The 15355-nt window shown below is 34.6% G+C and overlaps 1 protein-coding gene across 1 annotated transcript in view; it reads right to left on the bottom strand.

Annotated features, from left to right (window-relative positions):
• WDR17 (WD repeat domain 17) overlaps positions 1-8197 on the bottom strand; it is a 50006-nt gene extending 41809 nt beyond the window's left edge. Inside the window, exon 1 of the mRNA XM_026067224.1 lies at positions 8132-8197. Coding sequence (XP_025923009.1) covers positions 8132-8197 — 66 coding nt within the window. The remainder of the gene's footprint in view (positions 1-8131) is intronic.
• Between the last annotated feature and the right edge of the window lie 7158 nt (positions 8198-15355).

The following is a 15355-nucleotide window of genomic DNA, read 5'->3' as shown; positions in this document are numbered from 1 at the left end:
GCCAGTTCCATTGACCTGCAGAAACAATTGTTTCTTTACCTTAACTAGAAGGCTGCAATGGCCAACCATCTGCAACCACCAAGATTCACAAGCATGTCTAGATGGATCACAGCCTGCGACTATGCAGTGGCCCAAATGGCACAGCAGGCTCCACATGGCTGCAGAAAGAATTCATTTCTGCATAGAACTTATATTAATCCAAACCAGACCCTGTGAGCATAACAGAAAGTACTACCCATACACAGGATGTTTAAATTACCCATAGTTGAAACCTCTTCAAACATATGACTTCTGCTGGGATGGCAGCTGAATCCTAATACATGAAAATAATTGTACTTGCGTCAGTGAGAGTTTCTGCAGAAGAGATCCTTCTTGTATAGATGGGTGAAGACCAATTCTGCTAAGTTTCAATATACTACTGTCTGCTTCAGCATGTGTTAAGGTAAGGCCCAGACAAGGAAATTTACTCTTCCCACTATGCTATAGAATGTCTCATTTAAGGACAGATCTATATGGTGGGTAGATTAATGGACTGAAGAATATTACACAGAAAAACATTAAACTGAGTAAGGAGGATTGGGATCTTTAGCTCAAGGAGCTGCAGCTAGTGCTCAGCAAATGACCATGAAAGAGTAGGAGGGTTACATTTGATTTACCAAACGTCAAGTAAATTTTTCAAGCCCTACAAAGGAGAGGGAACTTTGAATAAATAAAGATATAAACAGAGAGAGAGCGAGAGAGCAAGAGAGTCTTCAAAAGCGATCAAGTATTTTGCAGGATCAACTGTCCTTCAAAACAAAACTGATGAAGAGCAACAGCTGGTTATGTGATGCATTGCTGTGTAACAGTTTTAAGGAAGATAAAATATTGTTTCCAGATATTTGACTAATATCAATTGTATGGAAGGGGAAATACCTTTCTGAAGACACTAGCAATAGAATGGAAAATTGGAAAAAAATTGTATCTATAAGAATTTTGTGCAAGTATTATAACAGCAACCCACAGACCCCAAAGGAACCTACTGGTTGACAAAAGCATACAATATTAACAAAGTTTCTCTCTAATGCATATATATGAAGGATAAAAATGAAGCTGGATGATCAACTGTATCTTCCATTTTCTCAGCTTCTTATGGTATCTACTTGGCAGATAAATATCAATGAGTTAATATATGAAGCTATCTTTGTGAGACTATAATTCTTCCAATTTCAGTTAGGAAACTTAGAAAGAAAAAAATTAAAAAAAACCTTATTTGGGGTGCTTATTTAGAATAAGATCAGGATCAGATTGAATGATCAGGCTTGATAAAGTCAAAGATATGACTAACTGTAGTTAGAGTGCTTAAAGGTTCTGAATAATTAAGTTCAAAGTGTCTTCAGAAAAGGAGACACCCATATTTAACCTTTCAAAATTCTAATAAAGGAGTCTGCCTGACAACAGAACACAAATTTACAGAAAAACGTTACAAGATACAGCTCTCTTACAGACTAGCACTTTGGCAATTAGACTTCCTTTCTCTTTGCCAACAGTATTCATTCTTCTAACTTCTGCAGCAAACAGAGATTCTAGAGAGAACAGGTCTATAAACTCCATTACCCTGCAGTTCATTTGCAATCCATCTCATGTTATAGACATAAGTCACCAAGGAAAAAGAAATCCATCTTATTATTTAAAGTATCATCATCATAACAAAATGACACAAAATAGTCTCAAAGCACCTGATTTTTCAACTTAATGTTCTTTAACTGTTTAGTAAAACTACAAATTCCAGAGGACAATTTTTTATGCAATTAAAGTACCAGTCACATACATCCAGAAATACTAAAATTTTGGGCATTCGGAACTACAACAGAGACTTTTTCCAATCTCGATGAAAACATAACTGACAGCATTAGTAACCACTTTTTTTCTGAAGTTAAAGCCATTCAGCTAATTACATAACAATTTACTAAAATAAAGAATAATATCTGAAACCAAAACTCTTGGTTTGTGCTCTTGATTCCAGGGAAAATGATGGTTGAACAGTTAAAACAGTAGGTATGGCTACACAAGCAGCACACAGATAAAGGAACACCGAAAAAAACCATGGCTAAATAGAAGATAATTGGATATAGAATATTAGATTATTATAGGTTTAGCTTGTGGGTTTACTTTATGTAAGATCGATCGAAAGTTAACAACACTTTAGACTGTAAGAGTCCACAAATATTTATTTCAGAGTAACAGTACACTTATCTCAGTTTGTACAAATCAGTGTAAAAAAACCCAGTTAGCAAATTCAGTAGATCCTCCTTTTCACCTTCTTGTGAGAGAAAGAAGTTATTTCTGACTACATGAAATCTAGACTATCGGAAAATAAGGATAAGAAGGATTCCAAACCTAAACGCTGCAATCTAGAACAAAAAGAGAGAGATCCTCTACGTTGGGCTTATAGTTACCAAGATCCCTTAAAACAAAACAGCACTTTGGGCTTGGAGATGGTTCCACTGTCAGCGCTACTATTTCCATGTTTTCCAAGCAGCTGATTAACAATGAAGAGCCTTGTATGTATTTTTCTCAGGTTAACAGGACACCGGTATATTTTAATAGTTTCCAAATGCATGTGTCACTGACTAGAATTCAGGCCAGATTAAAGATGACCAAAAATCATTGTCATTCAACTGGCTATAAAATTATTTCAGCCTTGTTCAAAATGTGTGTGTGTAAGCATTACCGGATACATTGTATTAACTACTGTATTTCAAATAGAAGAGCACATTTGGCTGTGCCTTCTCTTCATTCTACATTTATATTAAAGGCAAAAGGTAACTTTAATATATATTATTTGAAGAAATTCACTAACAGAAGCCTCATCCACAAGATTAATTTAAAATAACCATTTTTGATAATTTAGCAATTTTCTTAAGGTCTGATATCCAAATGAAAATGTGTTCTAAATAAGACCAACATTTAGATGAAAAATGCTGTTTTGTGATTTTTTTTTATTTCACCGAGTTAATAATTGAAGCTTAAGAAGCATTATTTTAAACTTCAGTTCCCAACATAATTTTTTCTATTTTTAAGTATATGTAAAAAATTTATGTTACATATGTAACATTTTCTCTGAGCTGTATTATAGAAAGCACTTTAAACTTCATTTACTAATCACTGTGCTGATTTAAACTTGGTAATAGTTCCTGCTCCTTACAATGAATTATGTACTCTATTTTATCAAAAATACATTGCAATTAATAAGAGGAAAGTATTTTATTTGAAATTCAGTGTACTATCTAGGAGAAGATATTACAATTGTGTGGCATACTGACTGTTTTCTCTCTTGYGAGCATCATGCATCAAAGCAATTTCCTGCAGATTTCTTCAGACATTATAGGTTTCAGCTGAACATGCTCACAGTATAAGTGAGAAAGCAGCATTCATCCAAACAGCCTGAGCAAAATGGCAGGAAATTAGGAAAGCAATATAAATATATATATATATATATGACTTGTCACATGTTGCATTTTTAACAATGGTGATTTTCAGTCATCTTTTGTTTAAAATAAGAAAGCATTTTATTTCAAAAATAAGAGATGTATGAGTAATTATATTGGACTTTTAAATACACACCAAAAAAATTGTGCATATCAAAATGTAAAATGCATACCACATTGGGAAAGCTATCAAAGGATGCCTGCAGTTTCCAAGGAGATGAGGGGAAGAGGGAGGAAAACAAAAACCTCTCTCTTTTCAATTGGTATGAGCAGCAATATTCTAAGTCCTTCCTTGCTGCTAAATATAGAAAAAATAAATTAAATTGAAATTCTGCATACCACAGAGTTAACATTATTTAAAAATAACAACTGAATGGACTGAATACATAGATATGGCTATATATCAATAACTTAAACATAAATGCCTAATAATCCCTACCTTTGCATAGGTATCATTTTTTGTGAACCACTTAAGAATGTCCATGTTCATTCCAAAACCTTGCTGCTCCCAAAAATGAGTCTTGTTCTGATTGTAGAATGAGATCACTTTACTTGACAGATGAAGGAACTAAACCTTGATGTTCACAGAATAATGCAGAGTTACTAAAGGATGCAGGAGAAAAGCCTGAGCATCGTGTCGCACCACACACCAAACAGCAGTGTCAGTAGCCTGGCAACTGCAGCTCTTTTAACAGACACCATTTTAATTTTAACCTAACTCCTTTTTCTCTGCTTCAGCTACTCAGTGTATTTCATTGTTTGTTGCATTCTTGATTGTATTACACCAATATTCACAGAATAATAGCTCTTTAAATCCATCACTTAGCACCCTTTAATTATAAGGAAATGTGTTTGCATAGCATATAAATATACACAAATTTGTAACTAGCAAGCATAACCAGTAATGCATGCTCATATAGTTAGTGACTGTGGTCCATTTCATGTATGTCCTGTCCATACGAATACATCTGCGATATGGTGTGCACACAAAAGTGAACATGCAGTATTCTTATGTTAATATCCTGTATATACAAAACCCTCATTTCTGAACAGCTCTATGCAGTAAAATTGTTCGTGTCCCCTGTTTCTATTGATTCTCCTGTGACTATCTTTCAATTACGTTTGTATGTTTTCTTATATGGAGTGCTTGCTGTCACTCCTATATATTTGACATATAAAGACTATTGCCCCAGGTACTATTATTTTTTTCAATGGTAATAAAATAATTAAATACCTAGTTTAGCAATATAAAAAGTGATGCCTTCATAAAGACACTGGGCACATTCCCATCCTTGTGGAAAAATCCACTGGAGATGAAAATGTAACCTGTGAACCATACATATACGCTCATTACCCCATTCTAGTGGACCAATGCACAGCACCAGAGAATGGACAAAGAATCTACCTTGTTAGAAACATTGACATCTTCAAACCTACCAAGAAATCCCTGGGTCTCTGCAAGACCCAGCAGACACTGTGCTAGCCTCAGTAGCACTAYGTCTCATGTAAAAGTGGCAGCATAATTAGTATCAGCCCTCTTCCAAAGAGGTTGGAAAACACCAAGCACATGATAGCTATGTTAAGAAATTAAATCCTGACTATTATTCTGTTTGGACCCATCAAATAAAGGATAATAAGAAATATTCCGGTATACACGCAACTTAAATGGCAATAGACAAGTTAAATCTTCTAAGACCAAACAGAGCAATGAAACTTCAAGAAATTTAGTGATTCTGGAAAGATCATTCTTGAACTTCTTATTTAATAAGAAGCTTATATGTTTTCTAAGTTCTATTCTATGCTTGTAAAGTAGGAAATATTGGTATAAAAAAATACTGACTTATACAGGTGAGTACTCACAATTTCAYATCTCATATTCCTTGCATTAAAATGAATTTAAATCTATTAATTTAGGAATTTTGGGAATCTCAAGACATGCTAAATCTCTGATATGCTAAAATTAAGCATACCAGAAGCTGAGAAGAAATGTTACGCTATGAAAGATTTGACAATATGAATATTGTCAAAAATCAGATGTCATGGATTTTATTAGATCCATAGGAAAAGAAAGGTTAGAAACAAAGAAATAGATGGCAATATTCAATCCATCAATTATAATTTCTTAAGAATCTGATTATTTTGAACAATGCTATGAATTTCAGCAAGATTCTTCAAAAATATCAGGAGCCTAGGCTAGCACTCTTACAGTCAGCATTTGCAGATGAAATTTCGTAACTTCTGATTACCTAACATGTTCAAAATGAGTGCATTCAGTCCTCTATAAGCTGACCAGAAAAAGAACACTATTATTTAAAAGATCATTTTAAAAGAACAACAGTGTTCAACCAGTTTTCATGGCCATTTTAAACCTTCACAATAAATCCTGAGGCAAAGTAGTACTAGAATTAACTACAACTACTCTGACATTGTAAGGGAAGAAGTCCTAAAAACACCGTGAAGCTTTGGTTGAAGTTTGGAAAAACTTCACGTTTGAAACCACAGCCTGAGACTATAGTTTGCCCCATAACACTGGATTTTATGGTACTCCCACCAAGATGAGCCAAAGAACTTAGAAGACCTGTTTGAAAATCAACGAACTGAGCCTCCTCTCAAAGGTCACTCATTTCTTGGAAAACACTGGCAAAGCAGGTGGGTTGGAAAGAAGACGAGAGACAGAAAAATATTAAATGTCCTATTGCGCCAGCTCAGCAAACAAGAAATTCTTCCATTCACCTGCTCCCCTAATTCCTTATTTTGTAATTGTAGTCAAATTTGTAATTGTAGTCAAAACTATCCTCCTGCAAGCTGATATTTTTGCCCTTCTCTGCTTATATGGGTCCCGGGATATCTAGTAAATAAAGAAAATGTTGAAACACAATTTTAATTGAATGTTTCTCTTAATATTTCATTCCAGAAGAATATAATCATATCTATTAGATAATCTACAGTCACAGAATGTTAATTTCAAGGCCAAGCACTCAGAAATTAGAAAGTGCTAAAAATAAGTTGGTGCATGCAATTTTAATTCAGCCACTTTGAGTATCTATGAAATCATCTCTAAGGATATGATTACTTTTTTTTTTTTAAATTACTTTCTTCAGAATGTCATATTCCTCACCCACAACACAGAGAAGCTTCTCAAGGCCATGAATGAAGAATTTTAGAGAAGAAATAATCACTTTTATCTGAAATTAAAAACAAACACATTAATCCAAGATAGATACCTAGCTTGGAAAAATTAAGGCCAACAATTTAACACTACAAAATTATGAATGGGGAAGTCTTACAAAGGAGAGTGCTGGACTGTCCTGACTACACTACTTGTGAAATCTAATTAATATATATTTTAATGAGCAACTTTAACAAGATAATCAAAAGAGCAATACTTAGGTCTGAAACAGATTAAGGAGAAATGCTACTATTTCTGCACATCGCCAGGAATGTTAAACTACATACATAATCAACTGGACATCACACATATCAATGGTAATAAAACTCTGATCTGTCAACTACTGCTTAGTCATATAGAACCAGAACTCCTGTTTTCAGATACTGTACGTAATACGAAGGAATATGTAAAATCATACCTGATCCCAGTATAAAGCACCTGAGACCCTTCCTAGGAATTTAGTTCTGATCTTCCAATCCATAGCTACTACAATCACCAAAAGATTGCTTTGCAGGCAGATTGCCATGAAAACATTTTTGATTTCAGATAAAGTTACCTCTTGACACATCTCAAAACTGAGTCCCTGATGAGCAGCTATTAAAAAATTATTCCATATCTGAGGCATCCAGATGGAAATGGAAAAGTATTAAAATTTGCTARTTTTTAATATATATGAGCAAATAAGTGGCATTATCAAGTAACATACAATAATGCAATAAAAAAGCTGCTGGTCCCTATTTTTCAGTAGCATCTCCTGCATTCTGACTTAGTATCTGAGAACATAATATCAAAACTACAAATAGAAAAAAAAAACAAAAAACACAAATACAGTTACACAAGGGAGCTTGATACAGTGAAAGAAATGTGACTTATATTCACTTCCCACCCCAAATCTATGAAAACAGCCATAGATCAAGCTTGCCCAAGGCATACAGTTATTAAAAAAAAAAAAAAAAAAAAAAATCCAAGACATTGTGCAAAGGTTGCTATAGTAACCACTCTTCTTCTTTGGAAAAAAATGTTACTAGTCCCATAAAAAATATACAAATGTCCAGTATACAACTTGGAAATGACCTTAGGTGAATTTAATATTTCTTATATATTTTTTGGTTTTAATAAATTACTGCCTACAATTATTTTCATTTAATCCATGGGCAGTATATTAATTTCTCTATATACTATAAAATTAAATGCTTGATTTCTATTTTGTTATATATTAAATAATTCCTACTCATTAAACTATGCAATCTAAAAATGCAGCTAGGTGGCCACTGAAGTTCCAATATCCTTTACTGAATTATCCACATTAGTCTTCAAAAAATTCATTTTAGATGTGCTTTTCTATTATTTAAAATTTCATTAAATCTACTAAATATCCCTTCTTAATACCACACCATGGATATTTATTTTTAGTACTAGTAGCACAATAAAGAGCAGTATAAAGAAGAAAAATATAAAGGAGGTAAAACAGAAAATATTAAACAGTTCTTACTCTTTGTTGTCCTTCATACCAATCATCTTCATCAAACCAGTGGGAAATATAAGTCATCCAAGCCATGGTAGAAGGCACAGTTGAAATTAAAAAACACTAAATCTGAACACATGTAAGGACAATGAATTCTGTGCTAAAATTTACTCAAAACTAAACCAAGCTACCCAGAGATCAGATCAGAGCTCTGTGATATAATTCTACATTAATAAGCTATAAAGTCATAAATATTTAATCTGAAATACTTTCAACAATTGAAATGATATCTATATATTGGATTCTGAATTAGAAAACAGAAATGAACACTGAACTATGCACAAAACAGTTATAGATATATTCCAGTATTTTAAAATTAAAGCAGGTTAGTGCTTCAAGCTGAATTTTACGGTGCTTCTGAGCTCTGAAAATGAGGTGCTGTTTGAGTCACTCTTATCTATCTTCTAAAAATGATCTTCTTTTTGTTAATGCACTGCCTGTAAGAAATGTGGTTCGGTGCATAAAAGCAAACATTGAAATGTAAAATACCTTCAGAATCACGGGGTTTGCTATGTTTTGGTTATGCGGGGTGTGGTTTCAAGTGGCACAAATAATGTTACAGGAGGAGGGACCAAAATTATTGCAGCTGCCACACATCTTATGTTTAACAACAGAAACAACAAATGTTCTGATCATGTTTTGGTATTTTAAGAGATCTGCATCTCCATTGTTCGCAGCCAGTAGCGCCTGAAAGGCTCACCTACAGCCACCAGCCTTGGGCGAGAGCTTTAGAAAGACTGATTTCACTAATTCATCAGAATGCTTCTGCTTCTTTACTCTCCCTCAGCATAGTTTCACTATCTGACTGTATTTATTCCTTCTGTAGCTAATTAGCAGGTTTTGGTATGCTCTCAAGTTTCATGTCAACCGACTTCACAGTGCATTTTACTAATGACAATGAAGTAAAAGAGGGAAAAACACAGCTGTATTGCTCATACCCCAATTCAGTACTGCAACAGTGCACTGCATCAGCTGTGCCTGTTTCAGAACCAGCATACAAATCTTCCGGACTCTGTGGTCACGATAACTTCCAAATCCTCAAGAGAGGTGCTGGTGAGCTAAGCATTCCTCCCCCCTCCATTTCTTAGGAGATCTAGAACCCAAACAGCCTATGCCTTTTGGGACTGGATTAAGGAGATGTTTCCCAAAATTAGTAATACAATAAATGCAAAAGCTGGACTGTGAAGTCAATTGCTCAATCAACAAATAAACAAAGCAAAAGAAAAGAACAGCCAGAAAGACCAGATACTAACTTCAAGTTAGTGGCCAACATTACTTACTGCTATTGCCTATTCATTCATGCATCTCCAACTGCTGACAAAACTATTTCTGTATCAATATTAGTAGTGCAGTGTAGGATGAATGAAACTCCAGACATTAAATATTGCAACAAAAATATGAAAAGTCTTGGAGTATTCTAACCATTAAATTTTTGTAATTAAGGTTAATCTTATTAAACATTACTTAAATATTTTAGTATACATTTAACCTAAAATCCATTTGGTACATCTATTACGTGTTCCTTGTTCTCTCTTTTAAGAGCAACAAAAAGTGCTATGATGTAAAAGTTATGAAATAGCAAATTGAAAAACTGAGGTTTTTATAAAGCATTGAATGTTAATAATGTATTTTAATAAATTTGACCAAAAGAGACATCTTAAAAGAGACTTTGAAGTAGATTGCTTGATAAATATATTGGTAATATCCCCAAAGGAGTAAAACAATAAAACAGATCATATTAATTTAATGGCGAAATAACTGTTTAACTCGAGTTAATATTAACACAGTGATAACGTCCATGTTTGCAGACATTTTATAGCTTTCCCTTGGGAGTTAGGTACTCTCTTATCTGTGAGTGATGGAATCATTTTACACTTCTCAGGGTCAAGACTCAACTCCTAGAAGGAGCAATTCTGACAAAGTACTACACTTCAGAAACTAAAGTTATTATGCATATGCAATAATTAATATCATGTAAAGACATGAAATAAAGAGTAATAGTACCAGTGTATGATACAAATCAAAAAGAGTCTGTTATTATTTAGCACCTCACAAATATTAACAACTCATCATTTGGGGGTAAATTGTAATAGCTATGAATACTGTAATATAAAGCTGCTAAGGGAACATGAACAAAGGAACATATCTTAGCAAAATCCAAGATTGTATTTTTTATTATCTTGTGGAGCACTGTCTGTACATTAACTTTTTTACATCGCGACATGCATTTCATAAGCCAGGTGAGATACGTAAAACAAGCCAACTAAAAGCATACCAAAAATACATTTTAGATCTAATACTGTTCCGGATGATTTCACAATGCTTGGCACCTCCAGCACCTGTGGTCACACCAGAATGTATTCCAGTGTGTTGTCTAGACTGATTGCTACCTCCTTCAGCGGGCCTCACTGCCACGCTTACTAAGTTGCGCCTCAGGGCTGTGAATGAGTCAGTGCGCTTGGAGGCAAGTTGACTTCTACCATTCCATAGATGTATCTGGCAAACACAGGATTGTGGACSTTTTTTTTCCCCCCCATGTAATGATACAGTATTTATTCCTCATCCCTCAGTCAGGACTTAGAGAAAGAGGTTCCACTAGAAGTAGGGCCTTGAAGCCTGAGCTTCAATGCAGCTCTAGAGCTGATGGGCAGAGGGTGCACGGGTGAAAGCCCCAGACAAAGCTTCTCATAGCTCTTTCTCCCAGCTTCGCTGTTTTGACAGAGTCTGATCAAAGGTTACACAGCTGCAGAGCTGGCCTTGAACACAGACAGCTAACCCACTAGCACAAGAAGGAAAGAGGTTACACAGGAAAACTGCAGAAAGAGAGTTACAGGCTGGTCAGGCCAATTAGAGCCTGTGCACTGGTGGAGTGGAAGACACAGAGCAGCAACACCGTTGAAGCCACGTCAAGTCAGACAGAACCCATATGGCCAATTCTACATTCTCGCAGTATAACACTCAGAAGTGGGAAGTAGCTTTTGCTGCCAATATTACCTTTGAGAATGTAACAACATTCAACATTACAACTAGCTGTGGGTTCTGACAACTTCTTCCTCTGCTTACCAAGTCTGCACCCCAACAACACAGTGAAAACCTGTATCCTGTCATGACAGGGACAGAAAGTAGTCTTCTAGAAGACTACTTTTCCTGTTTTCAAACCATGATTTGCTTTGTCTGATAAACTTCACAACTCCAAGTGAGTTAGAGTGGGGAAGGAAGACAAAAACAGAACAAAGACGGTTCCTGAAGTGAGACTGTGAAGACAGGGACTACATCAGCAAAGATGTCTGGACACTGAGTGAGCCTAAACTGAAGCACTGAGGGCCACAGAGATTATAGAAACAGTGGATCTCAAAGCTGAGAGACCATGAGTTACAGGGATCCAGGGAGGCTGGCTGTTTCAGGAGGAAGAGCTCAAACTAGGCAGACAAAGGAGAAGGATGGAGCAGGTAGTTTCTCAGCTCAAAGGGTCACAGAGGAGGCAATGTTATTTATAGAAGACATTTCCACCTATCCACACAGGCAGCTCCTCTAGGGGATGCACATGCAGGTAGCACAGCACAGTTCTGCTGGACCCAGTGTCAGCAGCTATGTACCACTGTAGAATATAGCAGCTGAACAAAAGTTTGAGAACCCTTCATGTAAGGAGGGGGGAGGTTTATAATAAATGAAAAGTTTTCTACACTCTGCTATACTTTTTTTTTTTTTTTAACTTTTACTAGTTCATAATATTTATAGTCTCAGAGATTTTAGATTACAGATATAATTTCTTCTTAAGCTTCTGAGCATCATCTGCCAAGGATAATAGAAACTGCATATTCACAGAACTACTGCATTTGAAGTGACATCCAGCCATCTATACAAGGTTCTTAAGTCTTTATTTGGATCCCTAAATCAAATTAATTATTCTCAAAAATGTTGAATACTAAACAGTTCAAGTGACTTCAGAATCAGAAACTGCCTATAGCTTCAAGAAGGAGATGATTTCATTCCAAGTGAAAGATTACTTTATTGATAATGACAACCTCAGATTATCCTTGATATAGATCTTAGGCAGGATAGAAACTTACAAAGTTTCCATGAAATTTCCTCCTATTGAAGAAATCCAGTAGAATTAAGATAGGATCCAGTAGGAATAAAATAGTATTTTTTTTCTCCAAGTGCTTTTAATGATTCTGCCTTATATAATAACATGGAAGGATGTGCTAACAATCTTAGTATAATGACAGTTACTGAGCTGGTCATAATCTCCAACAATGCAGATAGAAGTTGAGTACTTAACCCCAAATTTTGATTGACTAGGCAATACAAACAAACACAGTCAGAAGGATAAAATGGAAATGTTGATGAGTTGTGATGTTTTAGCATAAAAATATGACTGTGTGGTTACAGTTCAGAGTTTCAAAGTACAATACTTTGGAAAAAAAATGTTTTCCTGCTATTCGTATTTGATCTAAAAGTTGATCTTACTTCTGGGCACTTTGATACCGATTTTTTTATTATTATTAATCTACTACCTTGCTGTCTACACAGGTATATACACCTTAAGTTATTTTAGAGTATGATTTTTTTTTTAAATAACATGGTATTATGTAAATTCATTATATTAATATCTACAGTAAAGAAAACAGTTAAAGATGGCTCATGTTTTATTTAATTAGTGCTTTGAAAACCTCTTCAGTGAGGGTATAAGACATGTAATGATAATAAAATAAATTACAATGTGTGAAAACTTTGGAATTTATTACTAATTAGAATAACACAATATAGTACAACACTGTTTTGTTGAACAGACACAGAACTCTAAACTAAATGTTTACAGTAAGACTGTGCAAGAAGCAATCATATGATAATGACATAGTGGACCTATGTCTCAGTGACCCTATGTCACATGGGTTCAGTCTACAACTAACATCCACCCACCCTCTAGCTATTGATAGTGCATACATAAGCAGGGCTTTAGTGGTTGTCCATTCTTTTCCTCATTTGCTCTTTCCCAACAAGCTGTATGGATTTATCAGGACATTCAGGATAGCCAGGCCATCTTACTATGATCAGAATAAACTGTTAGTAACACATGCACAACATCATGATCATTACATGATGAGACTTTAGAACAACCTTCCATTAAGAGTACAAGGACAAAAACTGAGCTACTTTTAAGACTGCGCTTGATCAGTTAATGAAGAAGATCAGGCTCTAGTTGCTAACAATAGCAGTGGATTGAACTTGATCATATATCTTCCTGAGGATGTCCCATAACTGGATCTTGAAAAAGAAATTCAATGTAATTTTTTAGTTTTTCTTTCTTCTTTTTAAGGAGATAGCTTTAAAAYATCCGTGAAGAAAAAAAACTATAAATGAGCGTGTTTATACATATAGTATCACTGTTACTTCTGCTTAACAGATGCTTCAATTTTATTCCATAAAGCAAACATACAGTAGTAAAGAAAAGGGAAAGTTAAATGTCTGAGAYTTTTAAACTTCTTGGAGAAAAAAATGTCTGAGATTTTTAAACTTCTTGGAGAAAAAGAAAAAAAGACAAAAACCATGGGTACATGGCATATTTATGGAGGAAAATTATATCCTTTTTCATAAAGCTATGTCTATACTGAAATATTTGTCCCAGTTTCATAACTGCTATGCACGTATCAAATATGCACTTAAAGCTGAAGTATCCCAGTTTTGGTTTAAAAAAGTTTATTTAGTCTGTTAGCAAGCAGTTAACATGGCAAGAAAGACATGTATCATGCCATAGGATTTATCTATGTCTATCTATACTGCAATTCATTCCATTCTAACGGGTTAAAACAAAAAACAAAAAAAMCCCCAAAAAACAGCTTATAAGGCTGCAAATCCCTGTCTTGAATGATAACAAAGATTTTAATAATCATTTTTTAAACTACACTTGGATAAACTGGATTTTAAGATAATCATACTTGGTATTTAATACCTGCCCTTGAAATGTAAAATTAAATTAAAAAAAAAATAACAAAAGCACTTTCTCTGTATTTTTATCTCAATATGCCATAACCTTTGCTTTGCAAGAAAGTCTTCAGTATCTGAAGAACAAACAAGTCAACAGGGAACATAACTTGAAAGTATGAAAAAAAAGTAATGAAAAAGAAATAATTCTTTCTAGCTAGGGAGCTCAAGGAAATATTTAAAAACCCTCAGAGCTCAGTCAAGTCCCTGTGTTATTCATCATTTGCATTTAATTGTTAACAGATCTGGTGAGTCAAGAGAGGTTGAACAGCCAAAGTGTGGATGACATCCAGCTGTATATCATCTTGTACAAACTGTACCCTCCCACAGATTTGCTAATGCTAATTGAAAATCCACTTTGAAAACTAGCTAAAGCTAGTTAGAGACAAGATTAAGATGATTTTATTGGGAAAACATATCAATTCTGAAAAGTTTGTCTCCTACATAATATTTTAAAACATGCAGATCTTCTGCTCTAAGATTTTTACAGAGCAGTCTGCAGCAGATTTAACAGTTCTTTTTGTATACTTCATGGGCCACTTGTGCTCTAAAAACTCTAATAACTGSAAAAGCAAAAACTCTCAAAAAACCCCCCCAAAACAAAAAAAAACAAAATACCACCAATCACCTTTATCTGCAACTATAAGATTACACTCTCTTCTCTGAAAATCTGCATGGGATACAACTACCTGCATGTTCATAACCAGCAGGTTAAATACAAAAAGCATGTTGTAGGTTAGTAAAAAATGATTACCGAGCTCTTTTGAACACTAACATCGCACTTCCATATATGAAGTCTTAATTTTTATATCCTGGCATTCAAACTTATTTATGGAATTGACCTCTGGGATATGATGTATCATCTTTTGTTCCATTACCATAGCATCCCAGTACAGCTATTTTCTGGACAACAACTAACAGCTAGAAAGGGAAGATTAGAGAATTAAAGATATTGAACATTCACTGGTTATATATATCTACAGCATGAAATATATTCCTATTGAAAACAGTCAGAGAACTGAATATAAGACTAATTTAATAAGCACAGACTAAATATTTTTTCATCTAAGTGGACACAACACATTCATTTTTCTCATACGCGAAACCCTCTATGCTAGAGGAGTCATTGTCTCCTTAAAGGAAGGATTGCAATGGTTACCGGATGAAGGAGTTGACTTTTTTGACCGAGTTTATTTGCCTCTACTT

Source organism: Apteryx rowi, unplaced genomic scaffold (assembly GCF_003343035.1).
Source record: "Apteryx rowi isolate R43461 unplaced genomic scaffold, aptRow1 scaffold_255, whole genome shotgun sequence".
Taxonomy (NCBI): Eukaryota; Metazoa; Chordata; class Aves; order Apterygiformes; family Apterygidae; genus Apteryx; species Apteryx rowi.
This window is presented reverse-complemented; position numbering and strand designations above follow the sequence as displayed.